This window comes from Oncorhynchus tshawytscha, linkage group LG10 (assembly GCF_018296145.1).
Source record: "Oncorhynchus tshawytscha isolate Ot180627B linkage group LG10, Otsh_v2.0, whole genome shotgun sequence".
Classification (NCBI taxonomy): Eukaryota; Metazoa; Chordata; class Actinopteri; order Salmoniformes; family Salmonidae; genus Oncorhynchus; species Oncorhynchus tshawytscha.
In genome coordinates this window covers 20,531,395-20,550,402 of record NC_056438.1, presented here as the reverse complement: position 1 = coordinate 20,550,402, position 19,008 = coordinate 20,531,395, and the positions used below count along the sequence as shown (strand labels likewise).

The window sequence follows — 19,008 nt, the reverse complement described above, 5'->3', positions numbered from 1 at the left end:
TAACAACTATGTCTTTAGTTAATGATAGTAAAGACACGACACTCCCTATCCCAGTCTGCTCTCCCCACATGCTTCAAGATGTCCACCATTCTTCCTGTACCCAATAAAGGAAAGGTAACTGAACTAAATGACTATCGCCCTTTTAACATCTGCTAAACATGTGTATGTGACCAATACAATTTGATTCGATTTGATTTACCTTGTCACAACACAACCGATTGGCTCAAACGCATTAAGAACGACAGAAATTCCACAAATTAACTTTTAACAAGGCATACAGATTCATTGAAATGCATTCCAGGTGACTACCTCATGAAGCTTGTCAAAAGAATGCCAATGTGTGCAAAGCTGTCATCAAGGCAAAGGGTGGCTACTTTGAAGAATCTCAAACATAGAATATATTTTGATTTGTTTAACACTCTTTTGGTTACTACATGATTCCATATGTGTTATTTCATAGTTTTTCTGTCTTTACTATATTCTACAATGTACTGTATGTACAATTTTTTTTAAATATATTTAATTGTGTTCTAACCCTACCACTCTTCCCCTAATTAGAGTAAACTACAACGCTTAGGCTTCTACTTCCAGATTATACATATTATATACATTTTACGGGCACAGTCTATTTTACAATAGTTATATTTTGTTTGTTTTTACTACCGTCGTTCCTCTAACCTCAACCTCTCCCCTCTATTTCTTTCACAAAAGTTCTGAACCAAAATACATTTTATGGACACATTATGATTTACATGAGTTATCTTGTTGTTATTTGTTGTCATTATTCCCAACCTTCAGCTCCATTCAACCCCTCCCATCCATCTCTTAACACCATCCATATTGAATTTCTATTTTCTATTTCTAACTGTGCTGTGATGTATTACAAAAGTTCTGAACCTTTCTATTCTCATAATGTCTACAGATTGTAAGTTAAAAACATTTTTAAGCTAAAACTATTATGATATTTTTGATCGATTGACAATGACTTTTTGGATCACCAGAACGTGACTATTGACATGACTATCATTAAAATGATGACGGTTATTTTATCAAATCAATGAACAATGTTTAATTATTACGTGATTCAATTAATCATGGAAAAATTAACTCATTAGCAAACTTGGGGCACCACGGATAAAGTTTGTTTAAAGAGTTACCATTTCCTGAATTAACTCAAGAATACATCAGAATATATCGTTATCATACCAGTCATCCATTAATAATTTTTACCTCGTATCAGTCTCATTCTGAACGTCGATGACTTCAAATCTGCACGAACTCTAGTCTAAATGATGATTCAGCGATACACAAATTGTCTTAATTACTTATTTGCAAACTAACTAAATAATCACACAGAAATACATAAACACAAACACGGAATACGTTGAATTGATTACTAACATAATACAATGAAAAGTCCCTAGCTGACTAACCCTATATGATGGCTTGTTACACAATGAAAGGGAGGGGCAAGAAAAAGAGAGCGGGAGAGACAAAGGGACCCATTGTACATACATGTGGAAAGTATGCTCATCATAAATATGGATATGTAGCACCCTAACAACCGCTCATTTGGATTTAGAAATGCAACACATAAACTCAGAAAAAAAGAAACAGACCTTTTTCAGGACCCTGTCTTTCAAAAATCCAAATAACTTCACAGATCTTCATTGTAAAGCGTTTATACACTGTTCCCCATGCTTGAACCATAAACAATTAATGAACACGCACTTGTGGAATGGTCGTTCAGACACTAACAGCTTGTAGATGGTAGGCAATTAAGGTCACAGTTATGAAAACGTAGGACACTAAAGAGGCCTTTCTACTGACTCTGAAAAACACCAAAAGAAAGATGCCCAGGGTCCCTGCTCATCTGAATGAACATGCCTTAGGCATGCTGCAAGGAGGCATGAGGACTGCAGATGTGGCCAGGGCATAAATCGCAATGTCCGTACTGTGAGACACCTAAGACAAAGCTACAGGGAGACAGGACAGACAGCTGATCGTCCTCGCAGTTGCAGACCTCGTGTAACAGCACCTGCGCAGGATTGGTACATCCAAACATCACACCTGCGGGACAGGTACGGGATGGCAACAACAACTGCCCGAGTTACACCAGGAACGCAAAATCCCTCCATCAGTGCTCAGACTGTCCGCAATATGCTGAGAGAGGCTGGACTGAGGGCTTGTAGACCTGTTGAAAGGCAAGTCCTCACCAGATATCACCGGCAACAACGTCGCCTATGGAACAAACCCACCTTCGCTGGACCAGACAGGACTGGCAAAAATTGCTCTTCACTGATGAGTCGTGGTTTTGTCTTACCAGGGATGATGGTCGGATTCACGTTTATCATTGAAAGAGTGAGCATTACACCAAGGACGGTAGTCTGGAGCGGGATCGGTTTGGAGGTGGAGGGTCCGTCATGGTCTGGGGCGGTGAGTCACAGCATCATCTGACTGTGCTTGTTGTCATTGCAGGCAATCTCAATGCTGTGCATTACAGGGAAGACCTATATGGGAAGACCTGACATGACTCTCCAGCATGACAATGCCACCAGCCATTCTGCTCGTTCTGTGCGTGATTTCCTGCAAGACGGGAATGTCAGTGTTCTGCCATGGCCAGCAAAGAACCCGGATCTCAATCCCATTGGGCACGTCTGGGACCTGTTGGATCGGAGGGTGATTCTGTTCAACCTCTCTTTTGTACCGTCCAAGATCCCAAGAACCGTCCAAATTAAATCTAGAGTCTGCTTCCAATTTTGCAACAAAGCCTCCTTCACTCACGCTGCCAAACATACCCTCGTAAAACACCCCTATCCTACCGATCCTTGACTTTGGCGATGTAATTTACAAAATAACCTCCAACACTCTGCAAACTGGATGCAGTCTATCACAGTGCTATTAATTTTGTCACCAAAGCCCCATATACTACCCACCACTGCGACCTGTATGCTCTTGTCGGCTGGCCCTCGCTACATATTCGTCGCCAGACCCCCTGGCTCCAGGTCATCTATAATTCTTTGCTAGGTAAAGCTCCGCCTTATCTCAGCTCACTGGTCACCATAACAACACCCAGCCGTAGCACGCGCTCCAGCAGGTATATCTCACTGGTCATTCCCAAAGCCAACACCTACTTTGGTCGCCTTTCCTTCCAGTTCTCTGCTGCCAATGACTGGAATGAATTGCAAAAATCACTGAAGCTAAAGACTTATATCTCCCTCTCTAACTTAATGCATCAGCTATCTGAGCAGCTTACCGATCGCTGCAGCTGTACACAGCCCATCTGTAAATAGCCCATCCAATCTACCTACCTCATCCACATATTGTTTTTATTAACTTTTTTTGCTCTATTGCACAGCAGTATTTCTACTTGCATATCATCATCTGCACATCTATCACTCCAGTGTTTAATTTGCTAAGTTGCAATTACTTCACTACTATGGCCTATTTATTGTCTTACCTCCTCACCCCATTTGAAAACACTTTACAGACATTTTCTACTGTGTTATTAACTGTATGTTGGTTTATTCCAAGTGTAACTCTGTGTTTTGTTGTTTGTGTCGAACTGCTTTGCTTTATCTTGGCCAGGTCGCAGTTGTAAATGAGAACTTGTTCTCAACTGGCCTACCTGGTTAAGTAAATGTGAAATAAAATGCCAGAAATGTCCAGGAACTTGCAGGTGCCTTGGTGGAAGAGCGGGGTAACATCTCACAGCAATAACTGGCAAATCTGGTTCAGTCCATGAGGAGGAGATACACTGCAGTACTTAATGCAGCTGCCAGATACGGACTGTTACTTTTGATTCCCCCCCCCTTTGTTCAGGGACACATTATTCCATTTCTGTTAGTCACATGTCTGTGGAACTTGTTCAGCTTATGTCTCAGTTGTTGACTCTTGTTATGTTCATACAAATACTTACACATGTTAGGTTTGCTGAAAATAAACGCAGTTGACAGTGAGACGATGTTTCTTTTTTGCTGAGTTTATTTACGCTTGTATGTCTGTCGTCTCTCTGTTGAAATCGCCCAGTCTATGGGAAGTCAGTTCGACAGAAGTCCCTGGTTGTGTAATCTCTGGTTGTCCACCAGAGATCTCAATGTCCTCAGTTGTAGTAGGCTTCATTGTTCCTGAGTGTTAGTCAGATGGATACCGCACAGTTTTGAGAGGGAAATGTTCTTATTTTCTCATCTTTGGTCAAGGTTCCTAGACTACGAGATATGCAGAGCTGCAGGTGGTGCATATCTTAGTCTAGTCTTCTTCTTCTCTGTTTCAGAGGGGTTACCATTTTGTGACTTTCAGCTCACGCTGCCAGTCACGCTGGTCTGTATTTAAATTGCAACCATTTCAATGTGTAGCCAAAGCGCCACGCTTTCTGATCTAATATTTTAATTATTCAGCGAGTCCTTTAATGCACTCGCCTTGGAGGGCGGTTCCATCACATTGCCACAATGTCTGTGCTCACGCGGGTATGGTTACTGACTTAGCAAAGTTTCTATGAAAAACAATTATCTCATTTAGAAGGCTAAAATGACCTTTCATCAAATAGTTTCATATGTTTTACAACATTTAGATGTATTTCTGAAAACTGGGACGTAAACATTTGTAGAGTTACAGATATTTAGTTGTACCGTCCTTAATGATATCACAAAACAATAAATGTTTGACAGGATTTATTGTTTGGATCCCCATCAACCATTTCCCACATTTTTTATGTTGGAAATATTTTTTCATTATCCACTTTAGGATGTTGGAGTTTTGGCGGTAGATTCTCTCTCTATACACAAGGATTTTGACTTCTCTATACTGCATGTCCAGAGAGAGAAAGTTTACAACCGGTCATTTTAGAGTCATAGAACCGGCTCCACTCCCCTTCTTCCTCTCTGGTGGGAGAGAGGGGGGCTATCTTTGATACTCACCCAGGAGCGAGAGTCCTGACAAGTGCTATCTGCAGAGTTAGCTCCAGGTAAATGTTGCAATTCTTCAGCAATTCCTGCACCTGTGACCAAAACCAAGCTACTTATGAACCAAAACAAATTATACCAAAAACAAATGATCTAATGAAAATGTCTCTACACAGCAAAATCTGCAGTGCAGGGAAGATTGTATTCCCCATATATATAGCATTCTATTGGTTGCAAGGATTTTGGATAATAATTTAAATTAAAAAATTCAAAGTTTTGCATCTGGTGTTGTTTTGCGTATCAGTTCATAAACCATGTAAATCTCTTTGTCACGCCCTGACCTTAGAGAGCCTTTTTATTCTCTATTTGGACAGGTCAGGGTGTGACTAGGGTGGGCAATCTATGTTGTATTTTCTATGTTGGCCTGGTATGTTTCCCAATCAGATCTCTGTTTGGGGATCATACTTAGGAAGCCTTTTTCCCACCTTAGTTTGTGGGATCCTGAGTTTGTATAGTTGCTGTGTAGCCTGCAGAACTTTACATTAATTTTGTTTTTTGTTTTTCAGTGTTCATTTCAATAAAAGTAAGATGTTTGCCTACCACACTGCACCTTGGTCTCCTCATTCAAACGACGAACGTAACACTCTTCCCAACTATTTTGCAATCTATATGGCACAGCTGTAAATTTGTTGGTACTTAAATGAAACTGGTATACTTTTTATTTATCACAATTTTGTTTAACCAATTGTTGTCTTTAATGCAGGGCCGACAGACAAGTTCCATACTTTTCCCCCTTCCACTTTCCTCTTCTATTTTTGCAGTAATACTGCAATTAGTTTAGTGCAATTCATTGGTTGTAATTCTGGGTAGGGCAGACATTTCCATATATTTTTGTTAGCTGCATGTGTGACATTACTCCACCAGCCCCTATTTACGACATAATTTACAACGATTATACCTTTTTTAAACATTTTGTAAAATATTAACCACAATATTTGTTGTATTATTTGTTTTAGTTTTTTCTGGTGGATGAAATTGAAATTGCAATCAACTTTCTATAGATTGTTTTAAAAAGAGCGATCTTTGGGAGATTATTTGGGAGTGTGATTTTGTAATCTGAATAAAGGGATAAAGGCCATTCTTGAACATGGGATGAGGCATTCTTATTAATTTGTTAGATAACCAGTTTGTATTTAAGTATAACTTTTGTATGACTAAACCCATTAGTGAGAGGTCTAATGCTTTAATATTTAATCATTTCCGCCCTCTGAATTCATATTCATTTTATAAATATGGCCGTTTAATTTTGTCTGGCTTGCAGTTCCCCCCCAAAAAAAAAATCATATTTTGTTCTCATATCATTTAAATAACTGTTTGCTAGCCTCCCACCTCGCCAACAGCCAGTGAAGTTGCAGGGTGCCAAATTCCTCAAACATACAAGTATTATACACCATTTTAAAGATAAACTTCTTGTTAATGCAACCGCTGTGTCCGATTTCAAAAAGGCTTTACGGCAAAAGCACGCCCTGCGATTATATTAGGTCAGTGCCAAGCCACAGAAAAACATACAGCCATTTTCCAACCGAGGAGAGGAGTCACAAAACTCAGAAATAGCGTTATAAATATTCACTTATCTTTGATGATCTTCAACAGAATGCACTCCCAGTAATCCCAGATCCACAATAAATGCTTGTTTTGTTCGATAAAGTCCATCACTTATGTCCAAATACCTAATTTTTGTTTGCTCGTTTAGCCCAGTAATCCAAATGCACAATGTGTGAGCAAATAGTTCAGACGAAAAGTCAAACAAGTTACATTACAGTTTGTAGAAACATGTCAAACGATGTAAAGAATCAATCTTTAGGGTGTTTTTATCATAAATCTTCAATAAAGTTTCAACCGGACAATTCCTTTGTCTTTAGAAATTAAAAGGAACGCAGCTCGCTCTCACGGCCACGCTCCTGACTTAGCTCATGGCATTCTGCCAGACCTCTTAGGCAAACAGCTCTTATTCACTCCCCCTTCATAGTAGAAGCCTGAAACAAGGTTCTAAAGACAGTTGACATCTAGTGGAAGCCTTAGGAAGTGCAATATGACCCCATAGACACTGTATATTGGATAGGCAAAAAACTAAAAACCTCAGATTTCGCACTTCCTCGTTGGATTTTGTCTCAGGTTTTTGCCTGCCATATGAGTTCTGTTATACTCACAGACATCATTCAATCAGTTTTAGAAACTTCAGAGTGTCTTCTATCCATATCCACTACTTATATGCATATTCTAGCTTTTGGACCTGAGTAGCAGGCAGTTTACTCTGGGCACCTTATTCATCCAAGCTACTCAATACTGCCCCCCAGTCCCAAAGAAGTTAATCAGGGTGATGCTGGCCTTTTAGGCTGAGTTCCTCTGTCTAGTGTCTGTGTTCCTTTGCCCATGTTAATCTTTTATTTTTATTGGCCAGTCTGACATTTGGCTTTTTCGTTCCAACTCTGCCTAGAAGGCCAGCATCCCGGTGTTGGCTCCTCACTGTTGACGTTGAGACTGGTGTTTTGCAGGTACTATTTAATGAGCTGCCAGTTGAGGACCTGTGAGGCGTCTGTTTCTCAAACTAGACACTCTAATGTACTTGTCCTCTTGCTCAATTGTGCACCGGGGCCTCCCACTCCTCTTTCTATTCTGGTTAGAGACAGTTTGCACTGTTCTGGGAATATAGTAGTACAAAGTATTGTACGAGATCTTCAGTTTCTTGGCAATTTCTCACATGGAATAACCTTCATGGAATAACCTCATCAGAATAGACTGATGAGTTTCAAAAGAACCTTCTTTGTGTCTAGCCATTTTGAGCCTGTAATCGAATGCACAAATGCTGATGCTCCAGATACTCAACTAGTCTAAAGAAGGCCAGTTTTATATCTTCTTTAATCCAACAGTTTTCAGCTGTGCTAACATCATTGCAAAAAGGTTTTCTAATGATCAGTTAGCCTTTTAAAATTATACACTTGTGTTAGCTAACACAACGTGCCATTGGAACACAGGAGTGATGGTTGCTGATTTTGGTTCTCTGTACACCTATGTAGATATTCCATAAAAAATCTGTTGTTTCCAGCTACAATACTCATTTACAACATTAACAATGTCTACACTGTATTTCTGATCAATTTGATGTTATTTTAGTAGACAAAAAACGTGTTTTTCTTTCAAAAATAAAGACCTTTCTAAGTGTCCCCCAACTTTTGAACAGTAGTGCACATTCAAAACTCTTACATATCTTATTTTCCATCATTAACAATTAATACGAGTAATAATGTCAACAGTTCAAGCAAAGGATTGTTACCTATAACCAGGATTGCCATTGCATTACATTTTTGTCAAGCTAACAATTATTGGAATTCATCCGATATGTTCCCTAACATTCTTACCCCCTAGCAGTAGATGTGGGATACACACACACACGCACACGGACACGCACACACACACATAAACAAACACACACACACACTCACACATATAAACAAACAAACCCTTTCACCCACAATCACCCATAAGCTCAACGGTTGTTACATCCCAGAGCCCAACTCAAGAAAGGACTTGATTTACAAATGCATATTCAGTTACAGCTGTTTGAGAAAGCATGCAAGATTGATTGAGGTTGAAGGAATTGTCCTTAGAGCTCTGAGACAGGATTGTGTCGAGGCACAGATATGGGGAAGGGTAACAACAAATGTCTGCAGCACTGAAGGTTCCCAAGAACACTGTGGCTTCCATCAATCTTAAAAATGGAAGAAGTCTGGAACCGCCAAGACTCTCCTAGAGAGGAAATGGCCTTGATCAGGGAGGTGACCAAGAACCCGATAGTCACTCTGACAGAGCTCAAGAGTTAATCTGAGGAGATGGGAGAACTATCCAAAAGGACAACCATCTCTGAAGCACTCCACCAATCAGGCCTTTATGGCAGAGTGGCCAGGCGGAGGTCATTCCTCAGTAAAAAGCACATGCCAGCCTGCTTGGAGTTTGCCAAAAGGCATCTGAAGACTCTCAGTCCATGAGAAACAAGACTATCTGGCCTGAATGGCAAACGTCACATCTGGAGGAAACCTAGCACTATTCCAACGATGAAGCATGTTCGTGGCAACATCATCCTGTGGGGATGTTTTTCAGCAGTAGGGACTGGGAGACTAGTCAGGATCAAGGGAAAGATTAACAGAGCAAAGTACAGAGATCCTTGATGAAAACCTGCTCCAGAGCGCTCAGAACCTCAGACTGGGGAAAAGATTCACCTTCCAACAGGACAACGACCATAAGCAAACAGCCAAGACAATGTAGGAGTTGCTGTGTGCTACGATATCTGTGCAGCAACGCTCCCCATCCAACCTGACAGAGCTTGAGAGGATCTGCAGAGAATGGGAGAAACTCCACAAATAGAGTTGTGCCAAGCTTGTAGAGTCATACCCAAGAGCACTCAAGGATGTAATCGCTGGCAGCTAAGCCGAGGACAGCCAAGCCAAATTTGGTTGAGCAGTTGATGTGGATTGGGGCGTTTTCTCTCTGTTGTCTCCTAAAGTCCACGATCCGCTCCTTAGTTTTGTTGTCGTTGATGGAGTGGTTAAGTCCTGGAACCACTCCACCAGGGCCCTCACCTCCTCCCTGAGGACTGTCTCGTCATTGTTGGTAATCAGGCTTATCACTGTTGTGTCATCAGCAAACTTGATGATTGAGTTGGAGATGTGCGTGGCCATGCAGTAATGGATGAATAGGGAGTACAGCAGGAGGCTGAGCACTCACCCTTTAAGGACCTCCGTGTTGAGGATCAGCGTGGTGGAGGTGTTGTTTTCTACCTTCACCACTTGGGGTCAACCCGTCAGGAAGTCCAGGACACAGGGAGGGATTCAGACCTAGGGCCCAGAGATTAGTGCTTGGAGGGCACTATGGTGTTGAAAGCTGAGCTGTAATCGATCAACAGCATTTTACAGGTATTTCAGTGTGCAGTGCGATGGTGTTTGCATCATCCATGGATCTGTTGGGGAGGTATGCAATTGTAGTTGGTCTAGGGTGTCGGGTAGGGTGGAGGTGATATGATCCTTAAAATAACTAGCCTCTCAAAGCACTTCATGTGGTGGTCTGCACATCTGTGGTGGTCTGCACATGTGGTGGTCTGCACACTCTGAGGACATGGGTTGGGATGCTGTCTGGGCCGGCAGCCCTGTGAGGGTTAACATGGTTAAACGTCTTACTCACCTCGGCCACAGAGAACGAGATCTCACTGTCCTCATTAGAAGCGGTGGCTTGTGTTTTCGCGGCTCAGTGTTTTCTTCGAAGTGGGCGAAGGTGTTTAGCTTGTCCGAGAGAAAGGTGTCAGTGTCCGAGACGTGACTGACTTTCCCTTTATAATCCGTGATTGTCGGTGAGTCCCTGTCACATACGTCTTTTGTCTGAGACGACTTTGTCCCTGTATTGTCGTTTTGCACCTTTGATTGCCTTATAGCTGGTCTGATTGTGCATGTCCATGTTCCCAGCCACCTGGCTGTGGTTAAATGCGGTGGTTCACACTTTCAGTTTTGCATGAATGCTGCTATTGTTACAATCGTTATAAGGAGTGGAAGATGCAGCGTGGTATACTTCCATCCTCTTTATTAGGAAAAGAAACTCAAAGGGAAAAAAGAAGCGTTAAACGAAACGTGAAGCTCAATGAAGTGCTCACAGGCAACTATACCTAGAGAAGATCCCACAAAACACAATGAAGTGCTCACAGGCAACTATACCTAGAGAAGATCCCACAAAGCACAATGAAGTGCTCACAGGCAACTATACCTAGAGAAGATCCCACAAAGCACAATGAAGTGCTCACAGGCAACTATACCTAGAGAAGATCCCACAAAGCACAATGAAGTGCTCACAGGCAACTATACCTAGAGAAGATCCCACAAAGCACAATGAAGTGCTCACAGGCAACTATACCTAGAGAAGATCCCACAAAGCACAATGAAGTGCTCACAGGCAACTATACCTAGAGAAGATCCCACAAAGCACAATGAAGTGCTCACAGGCAACTATACCTAGAGAAGATCCCACAAAGCACAATGAAGTGCTCACAGGCAACTATACCTAGAGAAGATCCCACAAAGCACAATGAAGTGCTCACAGGCAACTATACCTAGAGAAGATCCAGGCACTAAAAGCACAATGAGGTGCTCACAGGCAACTATACCTAGAGAAGATCCCACAAAGCACAATGAAGTGCTCACAGGCAACTATACCTAGAGAAGATCCCACAAAGCACAATGAAGTGCTCACAGGCAACTATACCTAGAGAAGATCCCACAAAGCACAATGAAGTGCTCACAGGCAACTATACCTAGAGAAGATCCCACAAAACACAATGAAGTGCTCACAGGCAACTATACCTAGAGAAGATCCCACAAAACACAATGAAGTGCTCACAGGCAACTATACCTAGAGAAGATCCCACAAAGCACAATGAAGTGCTCACAGGCAACTATACCTAGAGAAGATCCCACAAAGGACAAAGGGGAAATGGCTGCCTAAATATGATCCCCAATCAGAGACAACGATAAACAGCCGCCTCTGATTGAACCATACCACGCCAACATAGAAATATAATCACCTAGATGACCCACACTAGTCACACCCTGACCTAACCAACATAGAGAATAAAAAGCTCTCTATGGTCAGGGCATGACAGCTATCCACAATTTTTGGTTTGAAAATGTTATAATCATCACAGTGAGAACAACATCCTCTATGCACTTCCTGATGAAATGTAATAAAAAATGTTATACATTTTTTACCACTTTTTCTCCCCAATTGGTAGTTACAGTCTTGTCCCATCACTGCATCTCCCGTACAGACTCGGGAGAGGCGAATGTCGAAAGCCATTCATTCTCTGAAACACGAAAGCCGCAAAGCTTCTTAGCACACTGCTCGCTTAACCCGGAAGACACCCATGCCAATGTGTCAGAGGAAACAACTGCTGACCAAAGTCAGGGTGCATGCATCCAGCCTGCCACAAGTCACTAGAGTGCAGCGGGACAAGGACATCCTGGCCGGCCAAACTCTCCCCTTATCCGAACAACGCTGTGAAGCAGTGCCTTAGATGGCTGTGCCATCAGTGTATACGTCGATACTATTTTCAAAGGCAACCCGGAACACATCCCAGTCCGTGTGATCAAAAACATCTTGAAGCATAGATTCCGATTGTTCAAACCAACGTTGAACATTCAGGTACTTCCTGCCTACTGTTTTTTAATGATGTTTTAAATTTCACCTTTATTTAACCAGGTAGGCCAGTTGAGAACAAGTTCTCATTTGCAACTGCGACATGTCCAAGATAAAGCAAAGCAGTGCAACAACAACAGAGAGTTACACATAATAAATGAACGTACAGTCAGTAACACAATAGAAACATCTATGTACAGTGTGTGCAAATGTAGAAGATTAGGGAGGTAAGGCAATAAATAGGTCATAGAGGCGAAATAATTAATTAGCACTGGAGTGATAGATGTGCAGATGATGATGTGCAGGTAGAGATATTGGGGTGCAAAAGAACAAGATAAATAACAATATGGGGATGAGATAGTTGGGTGTTCTATTTACAGATTGGCTGTGAACAGGTACAGTGATTGGTTAGCTGCTCTGACAGCTAATGCCTAAAGTTAGAGAGGGAGATATATGTTTTCAGCTTCAGTTATTTTTGCAATTCATTCCAGTCATTGGCAGCAGAGAACTGGAAGAAAAGGCAGCCAAAGGAATTTGGCTTTGGGGATGACCAGTGAAATATACCAGCTGGAGCGTGCGCTACGGGTGGGTGTTGTTATGGTGACCAATAAGCTGAGATAAGGCAGGGCTTTACCTAGCAAAGACCTGTAGATGACCTGGAGCCAGTGGGTGTGGTGACGAGTATGTAGTGAGGGCCAGCCAACGAGCGCATACAGGTCGCAGTGGTGGGTAGTATATGGAACTTTGTGACAAAACGGATGGCACTGTGATAGACTACATCCAGTTTGCTGAGTAGAGTGTTGGAGGCTATTTTGTAAATGACATCGCTGAAATCAAGCATCGGTAGGATAGTCAGTTTTACGAGGGTATGTTTGGCAGCATGAGTGAAGGAGGCTTTGTTGCGAAATAGAAAGCCAATTCTAGATTTAATTTTGGATTGGAGATGCTTAATGTGAGTCTAGAAGGAGAGTTTACAGTCTAACCAGACACCTAGGTATTTGTAGTTGTCCACATATTCTAATTCAGAACCGTCCAGAGTAGTGATGCTAGTCGGGCGGGCGGGTGCGGGCAGCAATCGGTTGAAGAGAATGCATTTAGTTTTACTAGCATTTAAAAGCAGTTGGAGGCCACGGAAGAAGGGTTGTATGGCATCGAAGCTCGTTTGGAGGTTAGTTAACAGTGTCCAACGAAGGGCCCGATGTATACAGAATGGTGTCGTCTGCGTAGAGGTGGATCAGAGAATCGCCCGCAACAAGAGCGACATCATTGATAAATACAGAGAAAACAGTCGGCCCGAGAATTGAACCCTGTGGTACCCCCATAGAGACCGCCAGAGGTCCGGACAACAGGCCCTCCGATTTGACACACTGAACTCTATCTGAGAAGTAGTTGGTGAACCAGGCGAGGCAGCCATTTGAGAAATCAAGACTATGTAGACTATTATTCAGGTTTCTGTAACTGTCATAACTTAATTAATAAGAGGTTGCCATACTGACGTGTACAGATGTTATTACTACGGTATAAGTGGTGTTGATAGTGTCATAACTTAATTAATAAGGGGTTGCCATACTGAGGTGTAGAGGTATCCATCGCTGTTCATCCCAATGTAGAGCCCTGTCTTAGTGCTCTGGATGGCTACTATCCTCAGTCCCACAGGAATCAAGTTGAACTGCACTGCAAAACAGACACAAGGGAGGGAAATACAGAGGGGGAGGGGCAGAGTGAAGGAAGGAGATAGAGACGTGTTAGAGCAGTCTGCACATGTTGTTGCTTTCTAAAAACATTCTCAGTGTTTGAAAAACACAATTACAGCCTCCTCTCGTTTCATCCCTACCTCCATCCGTCAGTGAAAAAAGAAAGAGAGGAAGATAGTCAGAAGTTTAAGAACAACAAAGCCTCTGTTCCACCTGCGGGTCAGAGTGACCAGGAAGAGAGAGATAAAGAGAGAGGGAGAAAGGAAAGTGTGAGAGAGAGAGAGAGAGAGAGAGAGAGAGAGAGGGGGGGGAAGGAGAGTGAGGGAAGGAGAGAAGAGAGGGAGAAAGAAAGAGGGAAAGATGGAGAGATAAAGAGAGAGGGGGAAAAGGAAAGTCTGAGAAAGAGAGAGAAGGGGTGAAAGACAGAACGAGTGAGAGAGAAACTGAGAGAGAGGGGAAAGGTGAGTGAGAGAGATAAAGAGTGCGAGAGATGAGAAAGCAAGATAAGAAAGAGTACGAAAGAAGGAGAGTGAGAGAACAGAAGGCTTTAAAGCCTATGGAATTCATTACGGAGTGAAACCTGTAGAATTAATCTTTAACAACACTGTAAACCCACTTTCTTTCTCCTTTCCCACTTTCTTTTTTCTCTTTGTAAAGGGATACTTCTGGGATTTTGGCAGGATCTGGCACCTCTCTGTTCTGGACGGTTTTGTTCCGGAACCTATTTGTCTGGATACGGTACCTCTTCATGAGAAAAAAATCACTGTTGACAATGTAAAAAAGTATCATTCCAGATGCCGCCTCATTCATTTTCCTACACCTAAAATATGTAATTTGAAAACGTTGATTTTCAGCAGGTGCCTAATAATCTAAGAATTCATTAGTGTTGTGCCAGCCTGGGCTTTTGGTTTGTGCAACATTATAGCCTGTATCATTTTCTCTACTAGACATGAGCCTGCAACTCTTATCTTGTCAGCTTTGCAGTTCATCATTTGTTCCCTTATGGAATCATAGCCGCAGGAAGTGTGCTGGAGGAGCTGCAGCACCTCTGATTACTTGAAATAAATTTGCCAAAGTTATAGAATTACTGCCGTCTGTTATTAAATAATAATAAACAATAGGTTAAATAATGCAGAATACTACTCCAGGAGTAGGCCAATCCTTTTGCCACAGAGGATCAATAGCTTCATTAAAACAATTGCCTAGCTGTGGATTGTGTTCATATCGACCAATAACAAAGCATAGAGCTCAGGAACGCTTGGCATATCTGCCAGTGAACAGCATGCAACGAGCCTTTCGCAATATTCCCCCCAAAAAATCATGGAAAAACACAGGTTGAAAAGCAAATGGCTCCTGCTGAAAAGAGAAAACTCTAATCTGATTGTAGGCCAACAAAATATGTTTTATCAACTTCCAAATAGGCCTATTGAGAAAACAATGTTTTACAAAGTGAAACCAGAGATAGGCTTTTAGCACGAGAGTGTCGGCCATCACCCGCGAGTGAGCTGCGCATCATTGGGTGAGTCAGTGAAACTGGAAATCTTTTCTAGGACTATAATTTCCTCCTCATATTGTACAATATATGTCTCCACACATCTAGGCTATTGATGGATTCAAGACGAGGAGGTTTTTAAATGATCTCAGATTCTTCGTTTGTCAATGTCAAAGTAGCCTGTCAGTTCGATCTTTTGTGCGGTGGTCTGCGAAAGCTTCCAGTCATATACAATTAGGTAGAATCGCATAAAACGTGTTTAGAAAATACCACATTCTTCCTGGACCCAAGTACAAAATAAGTTTGTGCATCTTCTGTAAGCGCCTCTACTCTAAATGCTCTATGCAACAACGCCAATACAATGATAGGCACTGCTTTGTTATAAAGCAGATTTGTTTCTTCTTCGTGCATTCCCGTTACCTCAGAGCACCCCGGGTCACCCCCTTCTTGCGCTCATTTGTTGTTCCGGCCAATCCTCATTTACAATTTGGGCACTGACGGTAACAGCAGCTGTGACCGTAGATGACTGCGCTAATGCTAGATAGCAAGCTTCCTTCAAACTGCAGGCAGAGATATAAAATGGTATCCACGAGTTCATCTGGCTCTGGGGAAGTAGATAAAGGGCTTCATTGCCACAATCCCCAAGTATCCCTTGATGGCAGTTCAGTGTATCTCCTCTATTCTGAACCTTGGATTTTTCCATAAAAACACACCACACCTGGCTCTGTCTAAAAAGCATTGTATGTGTCTACAGTATCAGTCAAAAGTTTGGACACACCTACTCATTCAAGGGTTTTTCTTTATTTTTACTATTTTCTATGTTATAGAATAATAGTGGAGACATCAAAACTATGAAATAACACATATGGAATCATGTAGTAACCAAAAAGTAATAAACAAATATATTTTATATTTGAGATTCTTCAAAGTAGCAAACCTTTGCCTTGATGACTGCTTTGCACACTCTTGGCATTCTCTCAACCAGCTTCATGAGGTAGTCACCTGGAATGCATTTCAATTAACTGGTGTGCCTTGTTAAAAGTTAATATGTGGAATTTCTTTCCTTCTTAATGCGTTTAAGCCAATCAGTTGTGTTGTCAGGGGGAAGATAGCCCTATTTGGTAAAAGACCATATTATGGCAAGAACAGCTCAAATAAGCAAAGAGAAATGACAGTCCATCATTACTTTAAGGCATGAAGGTCAGTCAATGTGGAACATTTCATTACATTTATTAGAGTTAACTGCACCTCAGATTGCAGCCTAAATAAATGCTTCACAGAGTTCAAGTAACAGATACATCTGAACATCAACTGTTCAGAGTAGACTGCGTGAATCAGGCCTTCCTGGTCCAATTGCTGCAAACTAACAACTACTAAAGGACACCAATAAGAAGAAGAGACTTGCTTGGTCCAAGAAACACAAGGAATGGACATGAGACCAATGGAAATCTGTCCTTTGGTCTGATGAGTCCAAATTTGCCCTGTTCTGTTTTTCAACAGGACAATGACCCAACACACTCCAGGCTGTGTAAGGGCTATTTGACCAAGAAGGAGAGTGATGGAGTGCTGCATCAGATGACCTGGCTTCCACAATCACCCAACCTCAACACAAGAGAGATGGCTTGGGATGAGTTGGACTGCAGAGTGAAGGAATAGCAGCCAACAAGTGCTCAGCAAATGTGGGAACTCCTTCAAGACTGTTGGAAAAGCATTCCAGGTGAAGCTGGTTGAGAGAATGCCAAGAGTGTGCAAAGCTGTCATCCAGGAAAAGGATAGCTATATTAAATATATTTTCATTTTTTTGGACACTTTTTTGGTTACTACATGATTCTGTATGCGCTATTTCATAGTTTTGATGTCTTCGCTATTATTCTACAATGTAGAAAATAGTACAAATAAAGAAAACCCTTGAATGAGTAGGTGTGTCCAAACTTTTGACTGGTTAGGTACAGTATGTCCTCTCTCATCATCAGCGAGTCTTGAACGTGAGCCCAGTGTACCCTCTATGTGGGGGGATATACCAAGTAACAGGTTAACGTGAGCGATATTGACAAAATGCCCCTTGGCTTCACAACACTAGGGGAGCCATGCAGATTTTAAACTGTTGCCTGAAAGCATTAAGGTGACTGCTGCCGAGAGAAACAAAGCCCTCACTCACTGCCCTTAAAGGTTTTAAAAGGTCCAAAGAAACAAGCTAGGAATAGTAGCTTTAAATAAGCCACTCAATAGCCAAACAAAGACAAAACAAATGGAAAATGAAAAGTGGTTCGGTGATGACTAGAAGGCCGGAGTCGGTCCCTCTCCTTGTTTCAAGTGGCATTCGGCGGTCGACGTCACCGGCCTTCTAGTCATCACCGAACCACTTTTCATTTTCCATTTGTTTTGTCTTTGTTTTTTACACACACTTCAATTCCCCCCATTACATGTTCATTATTTAACCCTCTGGTTTCCCCCATGTTTGTGTGCGTGTTTGTTTTAGGCTGTATCTGACAGCTGGTATTTTGTTGCCGAGTTTTGTTATTTACGCCCGTTTATTTCGTGGTACCGGTATTTTTCCAGCACCAGAGTATTGTGTTTATACTGGTGTTTTTCTTGAATTAAATACCTTGTCCACACATCTCAGCTTTCCTGCGCCTGACTTCTTTCACCAGTTAATCACAGCCTTGGCAGCCAGTATTAAAAAAAAACAATCCAAGCGCAATTATCAACCCCTGACCACTTTCGTCTAATACAGTTTTCTCGCTGAAAGGAAGAGAGTGATGAGGGGATGGGTGGTGAAAGAGTGTAGCCATGGCTGCCCCCACCGCCTCTCTATCTCCAGGCCAGGCTTTTATTTGTTCTATCGATCCCTGAATCTCAACTAGGCCATTTCGCAAATGAACATGGTGTCACCGAAGACCACGGAGAAGATGACAAATAGAAGAGCACCCTCTCTATCGCACACACACACATTGAATATGTAATAGCCCCTTCCTCTCCATAACCCTGGCCACTGCGACAGACAGCACACACAATCCTCTCTCTCTTCCTTTCTCTCTCATCAAGACCCTGCACTGACCTGTATTTCTCTTTCTGTCTCCCCTCCCCTCTCTTTTCTCCAATCTCTTTAATCATTAATCATTTCTCCCACCATTCATTTGCTCACGTCCTCTCTCTATATCTTCACCTACTCTCCAGTATCTCCTACTTTCCTACTACTCTCCCTCTCTCTGTTCCGTTCTTCCAGGCATCAAAGAGAGGAGTGCGTCAGTCCGTCCCCCCACCCCTCCATCCCCTCCATGGCATAGTGAGTGAGAGTTTGTCCTTCTTTCTCGCTTCATCAACGGTGTCTCTCTTATCGTCTAGGTTATACCACTCTCTGTAGATAATAGGTCAGCCTGCCGTTTCTCTGTTGCTGTTCCTCTTCTCTTTTTTCGCTCTTCTCTCTTTCTTTCTCCAGCTGCTTGCCGTGGCTCTGGGGAGACTGCTCAATTAATTAAAGTTGTTTGAGTGAGAGACAGAGGGAGGGAGAGAGAGAGATAAAGAGAGAGACGGAGCGAGAGTGAGAAGATAGATAGGTGGCTTTCCTGAATCAATCCCAGCAAGTCAATTTGAGAGCTTGAGATCATCTACACAATAAATAAACGAGGAGAAAAACTACCAGGGAGAGAGGGATGGAGGAGAGGAGAGGGCATCAGCGGGCTTGTTG

General features: G+C 42.2%; 1 protein-coding gene across 1 annotated transcript in view; it reads right to left on the bottom strand.

The window, feature by feature from the left end:
- The window catches only part of LOC121847586 (fibroblast growth factor 11-like), a 177,170-nt gene that overhangs the window by 37,927 nt on the left and 120,235 nt on the right, over nt 1-19,008 (bottom strand). The window contains exon 4 of the mRNA XM_042329347.1: nt 13,705-13,808. Within this exon, the coding sequence (XP_042185281.1) occupies nt 13,705-13,808 (104 nt within the window). The remainder of the gene's footprint in view (nt 1-13,704; nt 13,809-19,008) is intronic.